The sequence below is a fragment of the Anopheles merus genome, chromosome 2L (assembly GCF_017562075.2).
Source record: "Anopheles merus strain MAF chromosome 2L, AmerM5.1, whole genome shotgun sequence".
Taxonomy (NCBI): Eukaryota; Metazoa; Arthropoda; class Insecta; order Diptera; family Culicidae; genus Anopheles; species Anopheles merus.
The window spans coordinates 6893911-6917139 of record NC_054083.1 but is presented as its reverse complement, the minus strand read 5'-3'; the positions used below and the strand labels follow the sequence as shown (position 1 = coordinate 6917139).

The window sequence follows — 23229 nt, the reverse complement described above, 5'->3', positions numbered from 1 at the left end:
GTCATATATGTTGGTTATGTAGCGCTTTCTACAGCTTGCTTGTATGCATTATGTTTTGAGAATAAAAAAATATCTCTTTCATTTAAAGGTAAGCTATGTTTAGTTCTATTAAAGCCATTTTTAATGGAATTTATTACAAAGCTACCTTATGTTACTGCTTATTAAATAAATTTCAAACTTCAACCATAAATCATGTCAAGTCTATTATTGGAATCGAGTCCAAGTATGCATACTGTGAAATATATTCACGAAAAAGGGCTGGCTGTGATATTTGGAGGAAATTTGAATAGGAAAGTATACACCTCCATCGCTGGTCGGTTTGCAACTTTATATTCGTTTGTCCTTTTTTGTTTATAATAATTCATGCAGATCGAGCAGTTTCTGACGTCGAGCCGTTTATAACCTAATCTTAGTTTCCTAACGCTTTGTTTCATGGACAATTCAAATTTGAGTTCGAAAATAATTATCCAAATTCCAACACATACAATTGATCTTTTCAAAGAAAATTTTATCTTGATATCTTGATCTTGATTAGTAAACTAATGGTCGCACTAACAGCCTCCCTAGAGGTGGCAAGATTGCGTGGAGTTTTTTTTTGGGCTTGAACTCATGACGGCCATATTGTTAAGTCGTACGAGTTGACGACTGTACTTCAACACCGACTTACTTACTTACTTATCCGGCACTACAACCGCTTTGCGGTCTTGACCAGCCTCAGGAGTGTCCGAAACCGCTCACGGTCTCGCGCCTTCGTCTGTCAGTCCGTTATCCCGGCCTTAATGGCGGACACCTCCACGCCATCTTGCCACCTCAATTTGGGCCTACCACGCCTCCTCTGTCCTTGTGGACGGCCTTAAAAGACTTTACGGGCTGGGTCGTCCGTTTCCATGCGTACAACATGGCCAGCCCACCGGAGCCTGGCGAGCTTTATTCGCTGTACGACAGTGAGGTCACCGTACATCTCGTATAGCTCGTCATTATAGCGGCTCCTCCATTGTCCTTTCACACATACGGGGCCAAGTATCCTTCTGAGCATCTTCCTCTCGAACGCGGCTAAGAGGGTTTCGTCAGATTTGGACAGTGTCCATGTCTCAGAGGCGTATGTGAGTACTGGTACTATATAGGTACTATATAGTCCCAGCTTCGTCCGTCGCGACAGGTTCTTGGAGGTGAACTGATTTTTCAGGCTGTAGAATGACCGGTTGGCAGCCAGCATCCTTGCGCGCAACTCAGCTTCCATGCTGTTGTCGTTGCTGACCTTTGACCCAAGATAGGTGAATTGTGGGACGACTTTAAAAGTGCGTTCACCTATCTGCACGTCACGCCTACGTAGATTCTGATAATTTGTTGGTGGGCCCGCTGATGTTGCCACCATCAGTTTGGTCTTTGCCTCGTTTATCTGCAATCCGAGGCTCTCTGCCGCCTGCTTGATCCCTTGGTAGGCTTCTGCTACATAAGAGAGCCGCAGAACAATGATGTCTATATCATCAGCGTATGCCAGGATCTGGGTTGACTTATAGAAGATGGTTCCCGTAGTCTCCACCCTCGAGTCACGGATGGCCCTCTCTAGCGCCAGGTTGAATAGGAGACAGGCAAGCCCGTCCCCCTGGCGCATACCTTTGGTGGTAGCAAAAGGTCCTGAGAGTTTTCCATCCACCCTCACCTGGAATTTGACGTTGGTCATAGTCATTCTAACTAGCCTTATCAGTTTGGCCGGGATTCCAAAAGAGCTCATAGCGGCATACAGTTTTACCCTGGCTATGCTATCATATGCGGCTTTGAAGTCAATGAAGAGATGGTATGTGTCGTGTCTATATTCAGCCATCTTCTCCAAGATCTGCCGCATGGTGAAGATCTGATCAGTGGTTGATTTTCCGTTTCGGAATCCTCTTTGATAGTTTCCTACTATCTCTTCGACGTGCGGGACAAGGCGATCCTGAAGGATCAGGGAGAATATTTTATAGGCGGTATTCAACACCGTAATACCCCTGTAGTTGTTGCAGTCCAACCTATCTCCCTTTTTGTATATGAGGTAGATGATGCCGAGATTCCAATCACAAGGCATCGATTCGCTATCCCACACCTCGGTAACAATTTGATGAATCTGGTTTTCTAGTCGTGCACCTCCATTCTTGACCAGTTCGGCTGCTATTCCGTCGGTTCCTTGTGCCTTGTTATTTTTCAGCCGACGAATAGCCTTTCGTGTTTCTTCTATGCTAGGTGGCAGTAGCATGTCACCATCTGCTAGTGGCACTTCTAGCTGTTCGCTAAACTGGTCATTGAGTAGTTCATCAAAGTACTGAGCCCACCGCGAGAGGACCTCTGGCTGGTTACTGACCAGATCTCCATCCTTGTTGCGACAGCAGGTTACCTTAGGTACAACGTTGTTTCGGTGACCTGCTATCGCTTGGTAAAACTTTCGTGTCGGTCCGTACGCCTCTCTGGTTTGCTTGAGTTCCCGCATGTTTTGCTCTTCCAAAGCATGCTTCTTGGAGCGGTGAACTCTTTTCTCTTCGCGTCTGAGCCGTGAATATTCCTCTGCGCATGCCCGCGTTCTATGCCGTTGCTGCATTGCTCGGTATGCAGTATTCTTACGTTCGGTCACTTGTCTGCATTCATCGTCGAACCAGCCAGATTTGGTGTTGCCACGACGTGGTGGGAGTATATTTCTTGCACAGTTTATTATTTTTGTTTTTAGAGCGTTCCACCTCTCGCTCGTAGTTTCATATCTGTTTTCTGGTAGTAGAGACTCGTCTAAAGCGGCTTTGAATTCCTGTTGGACAGTAATGTCCCTTAGAGAGTCCGTGTTGAGCCGAGGCGGCGTGTTTTCTCCGCCCCCATTGGCGCGGGGGCGGGCGATTCTACAACGTATCACTAAGCCAACCAAGTAGTGATCGGAATCGATATTGGCTCCTCGATATGTTCTGACATTTAACAGACTCGACTGTCGTCGGCGGCTTATTAACACGTGGTCGATCTGGTTGAAGGATTCGCCATCCGGGTGCGCCCACGTCATTTTGTGGATGTCCCTCCGCGCAAATTTGGTACTTCCTACAACCAGATTGTTCGCTGCGGCGAACTGGACCAATCTACTACCATTATCGTTACTGTGCTCATGCAGACTGTGACAGCCAGTGTATTGGCGGTACATTGGCTCCCTACCGACTTTTGCGTTGAAGATTTTGAATCATACCAAATCTATGTTACAACATTGAGCTACAATAGCAGTACTATATGTTCCGGTGATAACCAGTCATCTATTTTCACAGTTAGAGTACGCTAGTATAGGCAAAATCTGATAGTTTTAATTACCCCTGAATGAACGCCTAATTTGAGTAGTTTCTAAACTAAAGTGTCCACTTGAACACAATCAGAAACCAAATGCAAATCTATATATACAGTGTTTATTAGTAAAGTGTTGCAACATTCAAAAATGAATGTCTATCAAGATCAGTTTATGTGCGTTCACAACTTTAACCTTACCATTTAAATGTAATGTTATCTATTTATATTTTCGCTAAAGACGTTATCGAACGAACTATTCGAGCAGTTGTACTATCACTGAGGTAAGACAGTCAATGTCAGTGCCCAACATTGTGTCACTAAATGGGGTAACATATTTAGTGACACAATTTTGAAACTGACATTAACCATGAGCCAGGCGTAATAAGATCCAACAAGATCCAAGATAGCTTTAGCAAATTATATAAAGTAGGACCGAATTGAAAAGGTTCCAAGCAACATGCTCGAATTCTGTTCCCCGAAAGGTGTATCACTAAAAAACTCCAAATTGTGTACAATGGTACACTAAATTTATGGCACCGGTGCATTGGATTAGTGTTTGTTAGCCATTGCTGAATGATATCCGAAATCATCTTGTGCCACATTCAATCTCATCTAGAGAGCGGGCACCTATGGTACGACGAAACTTGTTTAATTTGAGAATACTTGCCATTTTTTCGACAGAAAATTACACACTGTAGCTGTAAAAAAGTGGCTCAAAAGTAATAAACTATTGGATAAGAAAAAGATTAAAATCATAATCATTGTTACATACGGACATTCCAACTTGATAAACACACTTTAGAAAAAAAATGCGCAAATTGGATGGACATTTTCTTGAGCTTTTATTTCTTTTGTAAATTTGCTTCGAAGCATGCAATGGTGTTAAAAATGTTTACAAAACCCCGACTAAAATGACGGATAAACCATTCACACAGTTTACTCCTACAATGCTAATCAAGAATATTTTCTCTACCAGGTTATCTTTATGAAATGTTTATTGTTCACATGATAATGATGATTATGTGTGTCGTATGAGAGTTTGGACTTTGAATGACAACTGCACTGCACTAACACTTACGACTAGTTGTTTTACAAAAAAAACCATTTAAACGCTAAAGGTACTTTCAGGATGGGAGGGGAGGCTTTTGTTCCAAAATTTCCAGTTTATTTTACTTTGTCTTTACTGTTACGGGTTGACCTAATACGACTGTTTAATCTCTAGTTAATATCACCAAGGCTACTACGGTTCGGGATCGAACACACACACACACACACACACACACTTACAAATAGGCACACGGGCACACATAAAACGTGGACAGTCTGTTTAATGTTAAAATCTAACGACTTCACATAAATGCCATGTCAGTAAGAAAGTATGGTCCTGTAATTTGTTTCTTTTTGCACTACATTTTCTACACTTAATGGCTTGCTAATGACTCTAATCGGCGGAATGGTTCTTGCGCAGTCAATGGTTGTTTACTTTACTACCACTTTATTTGATAGCATAAAAAAGGACCTAAAACAGATCCAAAAGTTGGTTGGAAAAACTACGCAGTATGATCATTGTCCTAATTATCGATTCGTTGAATGGTCAAAATCAGTCAAATAAATACATTTCCATTCACCCACACACACACACACTTTTGATGTGCACAGCAACTAAGCATAAATAATCAACCAAACCGTATCGTGTGTAATAATCTCTTTCCAAGTTGACATTCACTTGCACTATCAAACGTAATCAGATGCGCTGATAGTCCCTTCCGGTAGCGTTTCTGAGTGTTTCTCAATCGTTAGTAGGTTGTTCGTTTCGTTCAAAAAATGGCTTTGGACATTGTGGTTTTTGTGAGGTGATGACATCTCCTTCAGATCAACTATCTCGTACGGACGCTCGTCTTCATCCTCCGCTCTGGTCATATTGGCATTATTGAGCAGCCCAGAGTAGTACGCACTACCGGACCCGCTAGCCCCTCCGCTAGCACTGTGCGATCCGGTCGGTATTGCTGGCAGTGGACAGTTCATGATTAGAATGTCGTTGTCTGTACCCTGAAAAAAGTATAAGTCTTTCATCTGTTTTTCTGCTTCAACACTAATCTAATCACGATTATTAAAATTAATTGTATTGCATCTTCCAACGCAACAGCAACAACAACAACAGCAGACTCACAAATAAACTTACTCACATGTTGTACGGAGCCTGATTTGTAGGAGGTAGTTTCTGAGGGACCAATTTCGTTTCCCACTTCAGCATACGATGCTTCGTCGATCTGCACGGGATTGTAATTGTTGTCATCCATGTGCGTGTAGTGGTTCTCCACCGGTAGCGTATGCGAGTTTACCAGCTGATCCGGCGTTGACAGATTCTTGCGACTGCTGAACCACGTCCACAATCCGGAATTTGTACTACGAGGGCTACATGACCCATTGGTTGAGTTTTTCGATGTTTGATTATCAAAATTTAACCCACTGGTATCTTTTGTACTGCTGGAATCGAAGCACAATGTACGGAGGCCGTGCGGATTGGTACGAATCCTGAAAGGGAATGATTTGACACATATTGTTAGGCTATCCTTCAATAATAATACTACTTTCCGGCACGCCCGTGCACGCACCGTTTACATCTAAGAAATACTATCATTATTATGGCACCGAGAAAAGCCGACGTCAGCGAAACCACTATCAACGCAAATGTCCAATTAAATTCCTTCGTGTCCGATGAAGTGAAGATTTCCTCTGAAAAATACACAACGAATATGCAAATTATTTCCATTGCCTTTACGCCTTTACTCCCTCCATATAACTTACTTATTGCGCCATCAAGTGACAGTGACCCCTTATCTTGCCAGGCCCACGAGCAAAGATCGCACGTGGTTAAACCGTCTGGAGCAATCGATTCCTCCAGAAACGGAGGCCTCGGCGGTGGTGGGACAAACTTTCCATTCCAGTAGCTTTGATCGATCGTGTCGATCACTTGCATTTCGTCGTCGATCATGGAGAAACTTTCTGTTTCTAAGCTCCAGGCGCTTAGAGAGCTCACTTGTAGTACTGTCTTCCTGGCACCAGTAAGATGCTCAAAACCAACCCTATCGATGTCAATCGGAACGGTAATGTTTTGGTTAGTACTATAGACTGTGTTTGAATTGTTGCTGCTATTTGTATGCTTGAAATCGTCATCCTCATCGTTAGTGCTGTATTTGGTGAACATTATTCATTTCTAGCAATCTGAAAACATAAAAAATATGAAATGAAAATTAAAAGTCATTCAATGATACAAACTACCTTATTTTATTTCACATCATATGTTGTTTTTTATCTCGCTTTCATCTATACAACTGTAATCTATCATAATTTATTCATTCTAGTTGATATCGTAAAAATATGATATGATCTGTTCAAGAGATTATGGACTAGTTATGTTAGTCCATAGTTTAATCTTTTCATAATTTAGCTTAAAGCATAGTTTAGATTCTTAACATTGTTTAGAAATTACATCAAATCTGTAAAATCCTTATCAGTTTACGATGCAATATTGGTGGACGAAGCGTTTTCTATAATGTTAGACGGTTTTTTATTCTCATATTATGAATTCTTATGATCTCCCGTCACAACAGTCTCATATTAATAACGACTCTCCAATTGTTCTGAATAATAAATAGCTAATAATATATAAAATAGCTAATAATAGCAGGCAACAAGATGCCGGTCTGGTGGCCCAGTCATCAACTCGCACGACTGTACTACATGTCTGTCATGGGTTTTAATCCCAAATGGACTATGATCGTAGGTCTGACTATCCTGGGTAAACAATCTTCTACTTTGGCACAACAACCGCTGTCGGTCAAGGCCTGCCTGTACCCACTAGTGAAGTGAGCTTGGCTTTCAGTGACTTATTGTTACCATAGCAGGATAGTCAGTCCTACATATGGGGGCACGGTCTTTTCGGGACTTGAACCCATGACGGGCATGTTGTTACGTTGTACGAGTTGACGACTGTACCACCAGACCGGCCTTAGTGTGACCGGGTAATCAATATGTCACTGAAAACCAAGTCCACTAGTGATAGAAGACAGGCTTTGACTGACAACAGTTGTTGGACCAAAGAAGAAAAAGACAAGCTAGCAATAAGACGCGCACTAACCCCAAACAGACAGGCCTGAACTAATTATAGATGTTGTACGAAAGAACCAAATTAAAAAAAAAACAATACAGCAAACCTAACCCTTTCAGTGAAACTAATACTATTTTGTTATTACTTTTTGAGACTTTGACTACCACCATCCGCGTACCAAATAGTAACAGAGTAAAAGAGTACGAGAGATTCTTCCATCATTTAATGAAATTTAAACCCTAGTGTACAAGCAAAAGAATGTGGAAATTGCAGACGAGTACGACTATGTTCATGACATTGTCTACTAACAGGTCAGACACATTTAAAAATCGATTAGGGCACTGGTCGAGTGTCTTCTGCTGTTTCCTTATTTTGAAACCACCATTCAGTTCACTTCAATATTAACAGATAGAAGAAGACTTACAAAGCCAGTATTAACTAATTCTATTTACATATTGTCGTGCAGCCTTCGTTTCACCCTTACTGTGAGGTGTCGGGCTTATAGTGCTTCCGTTTGAATTTTACATTTTTGTTCTTTTATCGTGAAGAAGAACGCACTTTTCATATAGTTGCAGGTACATTGTTTTCCCCCCCCCCCTCCCCCCGAAAGATAATTTTAGTTTTTTTATAATAAACGAATCTGCCAAAACCATCCAATTAAAATGCCTCTAGTCGTAGTGCATTGAATACGTGTAATGTTTCTTCTTCAAATGGACTCTTTGTTGAAGCTTTCCAATTATTCGCCAACTTGCATATGAAACGACACTCACATCATCAGTAAAAGCTGACATTTCCATCCAACCACCACACAATTACCATAGCTTAACCGCCTAGATTCAAATCAATCTCAAGATCCACTTTCGACTATATTTGCGTAGACTACACATTCAAAGTGTTCTTCGTTTAGCACAACAGCAATTCGTACCACTTCATCTCGTGCCGCTTTTAGCTAGACTCAGCGCTTTCAATCAACGCTTGCAACAAGTTCATCGTCCTTTCCCATATTGGGAACAAGGCTTTCAACACCATCATCCTCGAATGTTGCCGTCGTCGCTTTTTACTACTGCAGCCATGATAAACACAGCAGAGGGTGAGAAAAAAATGCTCAAACACTTTACAAATGACTTCATTTGCATGGTCAAACAGTGATATGTCGTTGCATCAGTCCCATCCTGGTCCCTTGAGTGAAGTACGTCACATCGTCTGTCGTCGTTGTCGCGTTCATCATCCGATAAAATTGTATTTCCCGGAACAAGAGGCATGTGCGTCTCAGTGAACATATTTGTGCAAACATTATACGACTCTAGCACCCATAAACGGCACCCATCCGAGCCACGAACGGGGTTCTGACAATGACCGTTTAGCATCCGTGCTTTATCGACAACGACTACAACGGTGTTTGACCCGTTCATATTTGTGTTTGGATCATTTTCATCAATCTCTCTAGCACTCACCATTCATCGAAAGCGTCATTCACATATTATTTTTTTGGTTTTTATAGTACAAATTGAAGTTCAAAATGTACTGCAGACCTTAAAAAAGACAAAATAAGTTGATTTACTTTTTCAAGAGGTTGTTGTTAAAAAAAATCAAATAGCTTTCAAGGCAAGCCCACTAAAATAGAACCACCGTTGGTTGCATCTTTTCAAAAAAGCATCTTTTTGTTGCGTTCTTTACCATACCTTAGAGATACTGTCTCGATAATTTCTCCGCCAGACAGTATCATTGCTTCAAGGACTTTTACTTAGAGCGCCATATCTTGTGCACATCTTTATTCAAAAAACTGTAATGAGTGATCCCTCTGTAGCATCATATTCCCCGACAACTTCACTTTCTCAAGAGGCGCGCCAGACTTGCAAACCATTTATGTGCATCGGGCATAAATAAAGCGCCATTCTAATCGTGTAGCGGCTTATGAAGCTTGATGATAGGCCTTCTTTCGAACCTTAAACATCCTCAGAAGACACGGAATATACGTAACTAGGAGAACCGTTCCAAAAAGCAATTCCAACAGGAAGCAATGGCTAAAGCATCGTAATTAAAAATTCAACTTGCCTTTGATGTAGCGCTGTCGAGCTGTGCCAGACGGCTAGTGCTCTACTAGAGTTGTTGTTACTACGTAGTGAAAGTAATTCCAGTTTTTATATACATTCATGACGATTTTATACGAAACAAGCTGTGCTCAGTACAGTTCAACTATCAGTAGAGTTGAAGTAAAAACTTGTAATCAAACTTTGAAACTATGGTTTATGGAATTAATACAAATTGCGCAGATGATAAAATAATATTTCACCTATGTATTTCATTTTTTTAAGTACACAAACGTGTATTACGAATGTTTATTAATTTTTTCATGATAGACAGAATAAATGTTGCTTATACCATATGGGAAGGTGTTTCTATACGCAGAATATGATATTAATGCTATGTTAGAATGATATCTTAACATCATTTCTTTCGAGAGTCTCTTATTACTTGGTGTAAATACATGTTGTGGAGCTAATTGTTACAATATAGTTAAATTTTTTGAGGTAATACCTCATGCAGTTTTACTAAATTGCAGTACTGCTGCATGAAAGCAGTAAAAATCGTTCTCTTCAGCCAACTGCAATTCATCCACACGTTTGCTAGTTTATACCATTGCACTAGAAATGTTTAGTTGAACATCTGGTGCATAAGCATGATTATTTATGGTCTGTGAAGCACAATCACAATTTTAACATTCACACAATAAATCTACATAGCTTTCAACCGTTTTTTTTTTTTTTAACAAGAGCTATCGTGTTAGGCACACGCTACACGCTACACAAAAAGGCTCCGCAAGCGTATGCACGTTAGTCTCGGAAGTGTGTGCGGTGGCGTGTTCAAGTGGTCGGTTTATGATCATACTCGATCCGGTACTCTCACTTCAGTCACATACTCGAATTGACTGCAGTTACCGAAGCAGCAACTGCCAAGTCCGACACGATTTCAAGTGTGGATAAATGAAATGAATGAATAAGCTCTTATGTTCCACTCAACACAAAACTTCACCCCAATCTTTCTACATCTTAGCACGAGAACGGAAGCAGTTTTAATGCAACTGCATGCGTACATCAATTAATAGAAAAAATAAATGTTCAAATGCACTTTTTTACTCAGCTCAAATTTTACTTACACAACCTTACCGTTTTGCAAGCATATGTAACGTCTTTCGATACGGGGTAGGTCATCGGAAATGCCAATTGCACACTGCCTCTTATTGCATTCTAAACCTTTTTGACTCGCTCCTCGTGCACAGCAGTTGTAGCAACAATCCCAGCTGCATGTGTGGGAGTCAACCCTTTCAGCCCAGTAATCCTGTCCAGGTGGTACCAGTCCATACCACTGTTTTAATAGTGTGAACATAACTCCCTAAGTCAGCTGTGACAAATGAAGTTCAACTCGAATCAGGCTAATTGAGGTTTAGAGATTAATTTATGCTTATTCAGTTCGTTTTCTTTTGTTCCATGTTTTTTTTTTTTCTTTTTTTGAATGCCCAATGTAATGTAATGTGCTCAATTCAATATCTTCAGACTGCCTCTACCATTGAATGCGCAAAACATAAATCCCCGCCGTTGGTTTGCCAAATTTATCGCTCTTTTAAACGAAAAGCGTAATAGGAACAGCGAAGAAAGATCAACTTCCTACGCGAATGATACTTGAGAAATAAAAAATAAAACGCTACATTACGACAGAACGGGAATCGGAAAAGAATGTTGACGGCCGGTAATAGCGTCACGATCCATGCAGCGGTTGCATTTTCAGACTACAAATTCACCCCAACATACATACAGTTCATTAAGCGCAGACACAGTTGCAGGTGCAGCTGAATCGATAACTAAGTGGCAGTCGACCAGTTGCCAGATCGCCGAGAAAGATCACACATTACAGTTGGTGTGCTTGGAATGTAAGATCACGCAACAGCTTTAAACGCGTTGATAGTTTTTTTATGTGCTAATGGGGACGTTAAGGAAGCGTTAAATTTTGCTGCGATAATGAATAAATTGTCGCTGAAATTGGATCAGCTATCGTTCGTCGTCAGTACATATTTAAATAAAAACATTCCAGCGCCATTTACTTCCACGTACGAAAGTAGGTTAACGACAAGAAGCAGAAGGTAACGGCTGAGAACATCTGTCTCCGAACCATGCATTTCAATTCCATGTTGGAAAAGCTTTTGTGATACAGTGACATGAATAAATCAATAACCGATACCGATTGAAGTTCCGTGTAACGGCTGTTAATCCTTGTATTCATGCAATGTCACAAGTTTTGGACATGTACCATGTCTCACTTTTTGATCGTTTGATCGATCATTCAGACTATCGCTACGGTACAATCTCGGACCCTCGGCTTACAAACATCCAGTGCATGGGCTTTGTACCGCCATGAAAGGTTGCTTAATTTATTTTAATTAGAATCAGTGCTCCTACATCCAACTTCAGTTTAACACATGCCACACCAAATTATGTTCACTCTCAACCAGTCCACCAATGAACAGTGCTTTTTTATTCGTCTGTCGATTTTTGGGCCCGTTGCCTTTTCTCATCGAGACACAAGACGACAGTTCAGGATCTGCGCAACAAACAGAGACGCCTGCATAGAAATGCTGTTCTGGAAATGCACAAAATATGTACATTTCTGATGAATTGAATGTTCATGCTGCGTGGTGAACTCGCAATTGGATTGCAGTCCGTGTTGTGGCCGATTTTGCACATACGGGTACGCCCGTTATACGGTGTGTATGTGTGAGTGTGTATGAGCACATCTTCTCGGTTTCTTGGAACAAACGCAACCAGTCTGATACTGTCCATGGCCGGAGTATGTTATTTCTTTGCGTCCAGAACGCTCTCCGGAGCCGACTGGAGTCTACCCGGCCCGTTAAGAGCTTTGCCATGTTCGGTCGCTTTGGTACGGTTACCAATAGCAATCGATTGGTGTGCCATATTTGGGGTCACAGGAATTTTACATGAAATACGTAACGAGAAACGCATTGTACTCTTGAAATAGGGTCAGTAAAGACTCTTTGGCATGATAGTATAATGTTTTGCTTTGAAGTGGTTTCTTGTCGTCCTCCGACAACGTACATTTTCCCTCCGAATGTAGCATTTAAATCTGAATGCAAATGGACATGATGAAAACAACGCGATTACTTTAACATAAAAACTATTATGTATATCACATTTAACACACACGAAAAACAAAGTACCTTGACGTATTTTTCATAACTAACCTGCAAGTAACATCACTTTAAATAACGTATATTCATTGTAATTGTTTCAAATCAACAAGAAATTAATTTACAAAATGTACATTTTACCGGTGTAACACTATGTAACAAAAGACATCAAACGCTCAACGCATTATATTACTATGAGCAAAGCAATTATTCACTCAATCAAGCAAAGAATTACATCATACAAACATGCAGAATTTATTGTATTGTGTGAATTTATGGTGAATGTGCACAAAACTTGTGGACAAACAAATATTTATTACACCTTAGCAAAAATATGTGCCAAGTACTATAAGGTAGAACGCTTATCCCTACTACATTTACGTAGCAGTATTTTTTGTTCCAATTACTCGTCTCAAAAAGCTTACAAATAAGAAACAAAGAAACAAATAAGCCTTAAACAGTAAAAACAGGTTAATTTCGATTAGTATTTAGGCAAATCACACAATCCATTGGATGTCAGAAACTAACCCCTTTGGAAATCGCAGTTCCTCCTCAAACTCAATCTTATCTTATCGCGTCTAAAAGATAAGCTGTATGTGTTAACAACAAAACAGCCATTCTTGCCAGTCTTGTGTAGAAACGGCTCACACTCATTGCTCAACCGTAACAGTAAAGACCTGTGCGAAAGTTTGTTGCACAACCCGCACACACGAGTTCTCTCAATCGCTGTGATTTTAGTAACATTACCCGAGTGCTCGAGCTTTTTTTCTTTTTCATGGCACCTTCTCCTCAGTGTACGATTTCGTTCGATGACAATTACCATGGCGTGTTCTTTGCCGGACAGACAATCACTGGTACAGTTGACATTGATCTACCCAAGACAAAGAAAGTGAAAGGTACATTTTTAACTGCCGATGGAAAGACGATATTATGTGATGTGTGATAATGTGTGCAACTAAAACCATTATTTTTCCTTAATCGTTCCACCAGGAGTTTTACTTAAAGTTACCGGTCTGGCATGTGTCCTGTGGACGGAAACCTATGGGACGGGTATAACTGTTGCATTCCAGGGAAGAGAAGATTTCCTCAAGCATACGATTGATTTTGTACGCTCTGAAACAGGTATGGAAAATTCCTTTTAAATTTTGGTAATAATGAAAATTCAACGATAACTATCCAGTACCATTATTATCCATTCCACATGTATAGATGATCCAATTGAAATGGCACCAGGACGTCAGATTTATAAATTTACTTTTCAACTGCCAAGCACACTGCCTACGTCTTTCGAAGGCGATTACGGTTACATACGTTACACAGCTCGGGTCGTCTTTGAGCGTCCGTGGAAATTCGATCTTACTTACAAAATCGCGTTTACCGTGGTAAATCAGCTCAACCTGAACACCGTCACGCCACCGTTAAATGTGGCCGTAGTTCAAGAACACATAAAACACTTCTACTGCGGACCTTGTCGCTCAGAACCACTAAGTATCAACGTGATGCTTCCGATGACGGGATACGTACCCGGACAGTTCATTCTCGTTACGGTCGACATATCCAATCGAAGCAATAAATGCATTGCAGAGGTGAAGCTCAAACTTCGCCGACAAGTACGATACAGCAGTCAAACGCCGTACAAGCAGGTGCGCACTGTTTACAATACCTTGGCCAAGTTTCAGTGCAGTGGTGTCGATGCGAAAGGATCAGCAGGATATGAAAGACGATTTCTGGTGCCACCGGAACCTCCGACTCGTAGCGATACAATCATTCGTCTCGAGTACTTTGTTGAAGTGACCGCAAAGGTTCCAGGAATGGCCTACAGTCCCGAAGTACAGATACCAATTACAATCGGAACGGTGCCGCTCGTCAACCTTAACCAAACACAACACAGAGCATCCATCGTTGAGGGACATATGACGACTGCCTCTTCCATTACGCAAAAGATCTTTCACAGCAGTGTGCCGTCGCTAATGAGTAAGTTGTTTGGCAATTCATTTGGTGTTCGATGCATTTTTCTCCCCCTAATCGATTATTCTTCATTGTACAATGTTTTACACAGTTCCACATACATTCGAAAAGTCAGCAGGTCGTAGCGAGGTAAACATTCAAGACGATGACGAGTCACCATCGTTAGGAACCGTGCCCTTTTCACCTCGCTACCCTATGTACCATTTTGATACAGATAATCAGCCTGCAGTTCACGGTGCAAAACTGCCAACAATTCACGCCCAACCTGCAAAAAACTACGGCGGTGATAAAATTCCTTCACACGAGCAGCCCACCCGAAACAGATAACAGTTCAAGTGGATTAACATTGATAGTGTAGGGCTCTGCAGGATGCCGTTTGGGTAATCTATGCAAGTGATTTTTTATTAACTTTCTGCAAATCCCACTACTAACAAACGGTGCTATCTTCAGTGTGATGTACGTTAAGAGATACTTGTTCAATTCTCCAGCTACTGTTCATTTGACAACACGTGTTAGATAAGAAATAAAAAGGGTAATAAAAGGGTATAGGTTTGATTCAAAGACTGAAGCCTTTGTGTTTTACTGCTACAATTATGTGGTTCTAGCGATTCAAATTGCATGGCTCTAGTATTTCTTACCACAAAAAAAAAAATCAAGACAGTTGTTTCCAACCTGTGATCCGTGGCGTAAACAAGCGTGTTCCTCGAAATACTTGATTGTTTTTAAAAAGAAATGCTTGTGTATTGTAACATTTTATTCAAATTGTTCCCACAATCAAGATTAAATTTAACAGACATGTATATCCTCGAAGAATCAAACATTTTTGAACAAGAAGCTTTACACAAAGTTCACTAATTATATGGTCTTACCAGTGGTCAGTGATCCTGAAAATATTGGATACTTATGATTTAGGAAACGGTGAAGTGTATTATTTTGAAGAAATGGTCGTAAAATTATTCAAAAAAAAAAGGTCCAAAATATTGAGCCCAAGATAGTAGTTTCATTTTTTTACAAAACTGCTTCAACACGATACAAAATATTGAGTTTTTATAAACTACAGTAGTGTGCCATAGTGCTTCGTTTACGTAGACCAAAGCTCGTATGCATCGGAATGCAAAGAAAGAAAAAACACAAACAGGACAGCCCACGACAGAACAGAAATTACCAACTTCATTTGCCTTCCCAGTGTCCGTTCGGTAGTTATGTTTTTGCTGTTGTACCACCTCACCACAAATTACACCTTGAGCAACTGTCTGTGGCCGCCGATCGTAGAAACGGTCCGAGCAATGCAATGCGGCAGAAGATGGCAGAACGATGTACGGAAAGAGGAAAATTATTCAGCCAGGGTGGTCTCGACCCCTACTGCCCCAACGATCATGGTTCCCATAAAAGGACGCAGAGAAGAACGGCAAGTCTTGGGCAGCTTGCGCAGTCCAGCGTACGGCTGCTCGAAAGCAGGTTGACCACTTTCAAAGGAAGCTTAAGCAAGGAGTATTCGATTCGGGTGATTCGATCGACGATGGCAGAAGCATTATTGTTATCTCACCCTCACTTTATTTCGTCCTCATATCCCACATTTTGCTGTTCTTGCTTTTAAGCGATCGTTTTCTAAAATATGTTTTGAAGGCTTATGAGTGTCAATCACTCCTTTAAAAAATACTTTCCTAGGAACACCTTCAATGAAATAGATCAAATAACTAAAAACTAACCCGCCGTTTTAGATACGTGTCCATAATGAAATACGCGTTAAAAATGCTTTGGTGCGTAATCTATGATAAAAATAGCACTAAGCATGTCATCGTACTTTAAAGCAAAATGAATAGTAAATGCCAGTCTTTCCTCTCTTCATCATATTTCCAAATTCTCATTTCATTTATTTCATTTCATTAAACTTCTATTCTCTTAAGTCGATGGAATTTTGTACGTACAATCATTCAGCAATGCATTAAATTATGTGCACTCTATTGAGTGCAATTTGAAGCTTTGCCCACTAAAGTTGTAGCAGTTGTTACAGTATATGGCTCGAGGTTTTTAAAAATCAAGAGTCACCTCGAGTGGACCGTTTACGGAAACTGACAGTCTGCTCACACAGTCTAGTAGCTTTCAAACAACGATAAAAGAATATTTCTGCAAGCAGAAACATGTTGCTACAAGGTGCTCACAATGCATCACGACGGATACTTGTAAATATTTTTTTCCTGTGTTTTGCAATTTGCTCCCCTTATTTCCAACAAGATGCATGAATGGATTTTTTCTTCTGTATGTATATATTTGTACCAAACCCTTCCTAACACCCCGCCACACCTTAACACATCGAAAGTGAAAAGTAAACTTGGAAAATCTCATCCCACCTGAAACCACATTGGTTCTCCGCCGCATCAAAAAGCCGGTAAATGTGTTGCAGCAACGTTGCTGAAACACATAAATTTTAATTACTTTCTTCCTCTTCCTGCTCGCATAAAAGAGCCCTAGCATACTCCAGGACGCCATCTTTGGACTGTGACGAAACGTAGATAATAGCGAAGTCGTTTTTCTTTTCCACTAACAGCAATATTCCAAAACACAATCTTACCAATGAAAGGATACCCACGGCCGTATGTTACCATTCGTCCGTGAGTAGAGTCCTTTTCAAAAGTGGCTTTTACCGACTGCCAGGGGCATGAAATTGCACGAACAGAGCATGTTTTTTCCCTCCCCCTTGCAGCTCATCTAATGTGACAGCTCATCGTATGGCAGACATGCTTTTTAGTCTTTCAACGGTAAAAAATAAGAACAAAACGCGATCATATTTACAACAGTCCATGGAACAACGCTACGTATGCACAGTAGAGTCAATGAAGAATTTGACATGATTCAGATTTTAAACATAAAACTTTTGGTTTAATTTTTGTTTCCTACGGATTTATTTAAACTAGCATATACAACATCAATAACACGCTGCTGTAGACTCTCGTGTTATAAACTAACTAACACACAAGGCTTCACACACAAGATAATGATTTTGATCATACTGCCACACGAATCGCTAAACGCTCATACCGTAAGCCGGATAGGGGTGTGTAAAGTTCATTAAAACCAACCGCGTACGTACATAATTGGAAATCTGCTGCAAACATATCGGCTCATTTACCTCTTGCCATGGGAAATGCACTCATCTCCACAACTCCTGGTACCATAAACGTACGCGGAGAACTTCTCCACAAACTCCTACGCATTTTGCGCCACCCGACCATCAAAAGTCTTTAATTGGGCGATCTGCCATCAGCCGATAGCTGTTGTTTTCTCGAGCCAATTTGCAGATAATCGACAACGACGACGACGATGACGACGGCAACGACGGCGACGAACCCACCATCAGTAACTGGCTGAGCACCATATCCTGCAGTTTTCGAGCAGCATGTTCTTACGCGTTATGGGTTCAGCTCGATGTGATCACGCTCGCCTACCCGTCCCATCAACCGGTCGCCCGAGAAAACGACGATTAACGATCGTTTTATAGACGGAACGCGAACCAACCGCGTTTGGTAGAAATAAAATATTTCCTCTCGAGATCGCTTTCGGATCGACTAATTGGATGCAGTCGTTTAACGATTCGGTGCTTATTGCCTTTGCATTCCTTTGCCATCTTTAACATATTTCAAATAGATGCACTCATCTGTAATGTGCTTTGTTACAGCCAAACTTTCTTCAAATATTTGCGGAAAAACGTAATATATCTTTTCATTCACTATCATCAGTTTGGCATTGTAGTAAGTCCCATATCAACCGGACTATGTAAACAAATCCCTTCTTAGACATTAACAGATTGCAACAGACCAAACCATTTCAATTAACATTGTTGCATAATTTAAACACCTATATTTTTATGTCTTCCTGGCATTTACAGCCTCACCTGCGAACGAGAGTATCTTCAACTGTCAAACTTTAACGGCTGTTTATTTGGTTGTTGTTGTTTGCCACGTTTCCAACCTCTCCGGCCTGATGGGCGTTCGCACTTTTTATGGTTCTCAAGCATGCTGCTGTAAAACCGTTTTTCGCCCTCCAGGCACGCTTTTAGTGTCTCCTGTTGGTGTATGTATATTATACCTCCTGACGTCTGCCCTGAAAGTTGTATCTTACTTGTTAATTTTCTTACTTTCCCACCACAGGCTCATTGCATTGGCCGTATAAAGCTGCGAACAAAACATGTAAAAAGTCCATAACGAGACAGTACGAGTATATTAAAATTGCATATACTTCTGGTTGCTTCGGCTGCAATTCGATACTTCTTGCTCGATGGTGTCTGCCGTGGGCATGGGTAGCGTTTGCAATTGGCTTCATGCGCACCAGGCTGAGGCTGGTTCGTCGCCGGTGCAAAGTTTTGCATGTTTTTGCCATGGCTACACTTTGCCCAAAATGGAACCGAAACAACATTGCATTTTTATTATTTACCAGCCGGAACCGAAATGATCGAACTAATGATTGAATTTTTTGCACCGTTCTGTCGCTCTTTTTTTGGCTTCTTTCCGGGGCTTCAGTTAGTTGGAAACGCAACTTTATAAATTTAACATCCGTCTGCATGGTTGAACATACACACACACACACACACACACACCATGCACACGGAGAACCCTCCTTGCAATCAGCAGACGTAAAACACACAACACATGACGCAATTAAAGGTAGGTTTATGGTTCTTTTAACAATGCGGCAATTGGGTAGGGCTATAAAATCATGAGCAGTGCTCTGGAAAATTAAGTTGTTCAGTGTTTTGCTAAAATGTATAGTTTGTTTACTTAAAATCACTTAAGCTTACTTTTATTTCAAACAAGTTTTTTATATGCTTACCTTTACAACAAATCAATCACAACGAAGAGCTTTCGTGAAGAGCAACTGACTCCGGGATACACCGGAAATGCCCCAATCTCCTCTTAACCGGCCTCTGTCCGTTAGAAAAGTCTAGCCACTTTAGATGTTTCTGTTACAAAGTACCACAGCGATACAAAATTCATTCAATAACACTTTGAACAACTTTGCCCTTAAACCATTCCAACCTTTGTTGTAAACAATTATGCCTGTGAGCAACACTTTAACATACAGCTTAATGCACCGAATTCTCCATTTCGTTGATAACATAAAAATACACTTACACAAACACACACACACACACACACACTTACACACACACACACACACATCAAAAGACCACTCACTCCAACTCTCCCTTGATTTGGCCGCAACCAATCATTCCTCTCGCGCTGGCGCCGGGTAGCACGACGATGATTATTATTTTCCTCCTAATAACTTCATTTGCTTGCTATTCCGCCTTTGCTGTTCCGTGCGTTCGTTTGATCATTCCTTTTGGGCTGAAATTTCAGCAACAAAAAACGGCCGAGGATCACCTAACGTATCGCGGCTTCAGTCGTTTTGGTCGCTTTTAACCACACACTTACTCCACACTTTTTGGCACTTGTCGCGTCCGCCGTTTGATGCTTATCTCGTTCCGTTTGTTGCTTCCCCCCTTTTTTTTTTTTTTTGTTCTTCAGTTGCTTTTTGTGTACACAGTAACACCAACGAACGACAGTTGCACTTAATCACGATGCGCTATCGAGAGTTAGAATAGCTTCCTCTTTGGGGACACACTTAAGCCCACGACGAACTAAAGTGACCATCGTCGGAGCTGGCCATCATGCCTACCCGGGCAGTGTGTTGAGCGTTAGCGCGATCGGCGGCCGATCCAGTGGTCGCTAACGCATCGCCAAACATCACGACATAGATGCTGCAGAAGAAGCACCACCAGAACACGCTGAAAGCCACGATGCAGAACCCGAGCAGTGCCAACCGTTGCACGTACGCGCACATCCGATTGCACATATTAACTGACGCTGCACCGGGCACAACTGCACTGTTCGACCTGCGGCTGCCGAAGCCCTTCTGATGCCGAAAACCGGGTCCAAACGGCCGCTTTCCGACGCACTCGACGCGTTCGCCGATCCGGTCTTTTGCGAACCGGGCGAGCCTCGCGCAGCTCTCTATGCTTGGACAGGGGTTGGAGGGGCATTTGTTTTACTACTACTACCACGTCTACCTTTGCCGCCACGCTCGCGTCATCATCAACACCGCCGGCAGTATGCTCACCACCATCACGACCCACCAGGTTGATTGAATGCTTGGTCCCGCTCGCGCTTGCCCTCTCTTTTGTACACTCATGCGTGTTTATTCGCAAAAAAAATAATGTCCCGAAGCCTACCTTGCACTATGGGCAGAGTGGTTAAATCAAATATTACGGATGTAATAACGATTCAATTTACCGGATTTAAGCATCATTCGATCCTCATTCACACACCAGTTGGGGTTTAGGTTGGTTCAACCATTCGATAAAATAATAGCCCACTTGGATATTCGATTGTATTTGGCCATCTATAGCTGCCGATCCTACTGTACGCGTTACACGAACGACCCAAGACCGGATTGTTCTCAACCAGCTTCCTCCCCCATCATCCTCCAACGTGCGCGTTGTTTCGCCGGCAGTTGAGCACCTTCGTTATTCACCTCCATTTTTGCACAACCACCGTTCTCTTTGCTTTACATTCGCATACTGTTTTTTTCTTCTTCTGCTCAACCCTTTACAAAAAACCCTCTCTCATTAGAATGAACCTCTTATTGTTTGTATCTCTATCTTTCATACGTTCTACCACACTTTCCGCACTGCTGTGGAAAGGAAAAGGAAGGTGAGCAAAAAATAAGAAGCATGTGCTCGAAGGGAAATGGATTCATGATGCAAAAGAAACCTTTCCGCGTCAAACAAAATACAAAAAAGGTGTGTGCCAAACTGAATGTATCCGCCAAAATATAAATACCAAGTTTCGGTATAAGTGCCAAGTTTAGAACCTGTCGCTTTAGAAACATGAGAGCGGTTACACACAACCGCCACACCGTAAACATTACCTTCAATTCGCCGTTGCTCGATAGCCGGAGGCTTTGGGCCGCCAAAGCACTATCATACAACAACTCACGGGAATTTGAAAACTTTCAATCGGAACGCGTACGGCTTCAAATTGTACCGGTTTTAAGGAGGCGCATTTTTTCTGATTCTAGTTTCACGCACACAAACACACAAGGCCCCATCGATTCACAATCTTGTTTCTGGTTCTTCCTCCTTTTCAGCATGCAATCTAAGCATTTTATAACTTAGCTTCCTAGGCTTGGCTTGAAGCAAACGATGAATGATAGCATCAATCAGATAGTAAACAAATTAATCAGAAACGATTGTATCTATAATGATTGTTGTTCAAATGATCCGTTTTTAATGGTAGTTTGAAATTCACCTTAAATTGTATTTTCCAAATTTTTTTTGCGTTGCTCTCGTTTGCCGTTTGCTCAAACCGCTCTAATGATCATACTAATGTGCTCCATACAATAAGCAAATAATATCGTCAATTAGAATCCACATGAGCTCGCGCGCTTCTCACTCCTTCGATACTCCAATATTAATCATCCCATGAACTAGGGAACCCCCACTGTGACTACTCACGTTGAGTTTGATGACTACATTTTCCATCTGACTACCTTAAATTCCCAGCCAGCCCGATTGCATCCATCTGCCTCTTCTTCTTCTTCTTCCTCTATTCGACGTGGGGTAGGATCCAGCCCTGTTAGGAAAAACAAAACGACACCGGAAAACGTGCCCAAGTGCTTCTTCGATGCATCCTGACATCCGACATCCTTGCCCGGGCCGGTTTCACGCTCGTCCCGAATTTTATTCCAGACATCAAAACCCCGCTTCAAGCAGCTATTGTCACGCCTCATCACTGAGTGTATGAGTGTTAGTCCCCTGCGCCCCTACGGTTAATGTTAATGTGCAAAACAAAAAAAACTGCATGGGAGTTTTGCATGCATGGAACCCTTTCAGCAACTGGCGTGGTGTGGATTTCATTGCTCTTATACGAAGTGGCAAGCTTATTTGTCTACGGACGCGTCACCACGATCCTTCTCGGTCACACAAAAAGTGGAGCACAACGGCGTGGTGTACGGATGACAGACAGGGGTTGCTGTGGAGTGAAATCGAACTCGAACAACATGCCTATTGGCCCATCGGGGATGTTGGAGCGTGTTTCTTAGCAACCAAAGCATGGCGAAGCAGCAACCCTAGTTCACTTAATAATCAACCGTGCGAATGAGAAAATACTGATAGAATCACATAGTTCTTACTACAGTTTTGTGTAAAATGTGTTGATTGTAAGTAATTTGTCTCAAAGTAAAAAAAAACATCTCGCACAAAATGAAGCTAAACTGTCATAAATCACTTTCTTGCTGTGTATTTAACAATATATTACTCCTATAATCAAGTATCTCTATACTATTCTCACAGTAATGGCGGATGATGGTAAGTTGTTATGCTGATGTACTGTATTTTTTCGTGTGGTTTGGTTGATATTCGACCCCTGATGCAGACGGCGAAACCTTGGCCATATGTACTCAAGACACTTGTACGTGACACAAAGTGTTGTGAGAAAAGTACTTGCAAAAAAAAAAAAATCTCCCAAACAATACGCCGAGCTGCAAAATTACCGTAGAGGAGTGAAAACATGTCGCCAGCATGTTTTCTCCTGTTTTTGCCAACCATTCGCCAAAAGCATATAAACACCACAAACGAAAACGAGGTAAAACTGGCGGGATTTTGAAG

The 23229-nt window shown here is 41.5% G+C and overlaps 2 protein-coding genes across 3 annotated transcripts; one reads left to right on the top strand and one right to left on the bottom strand.

Moving 5' to 3' along the window:
- Positions 1-4082: 4082 nt before the first annotated feature.
- On the bottom strand, positions 4083-20666 carry LOC121593805. Of its 2 annotated transcripts, none has more exons than XM_041916499.1 (6): positions 20241-20666; positions 19392-19630; positions 6094-6510; positions 5901-6021; positions 5472-5820; positions 4083-5334 (listed from the first exon to the last, which is right to left on the bottom strand). In XM_041916499.1, exons 3-6 carry the CDS (start codon positions 6491-6493, stop codon positions 5020-5022), a joined length of 1185 nt encoding a protein of 394 aa, XP_041772433.1. In that variant the 5' UTR covers positions 6494-6510; positions 19392-19630; positions 20241-20666; the 3' UTR covers positions 4083-5019. The 2 variants fall into 2 exon arrangements, with proteins under 2 accessions (XP_041772433.1, XP_041772434.1); XM_041916500.1 differs by having other exon boundaries at positions 19392-19597.
- LOC121593804 (arrestin domain-containing protein 3-like) lies at positions 13239-15125 on the top strand. The gene is made up of 4 exons (XM_041916497.1): positions 13239-13492; positions 13587-13718; positions 13806-14570; positions 14656-15125. The coding sequence occupies exons 1-4, from the start codon at positions 13372-13374 to the stop codon at positions 14889-14891; spliced, it is 1254 nt and encodes a 417-aa protein (XP_041772431.1). The 5' UTR covers positions 13239-13371; the 3' UTR covers positions 14892-15125.
- Positions 20667-23229: the final 2563 nt, after the last annotated feature.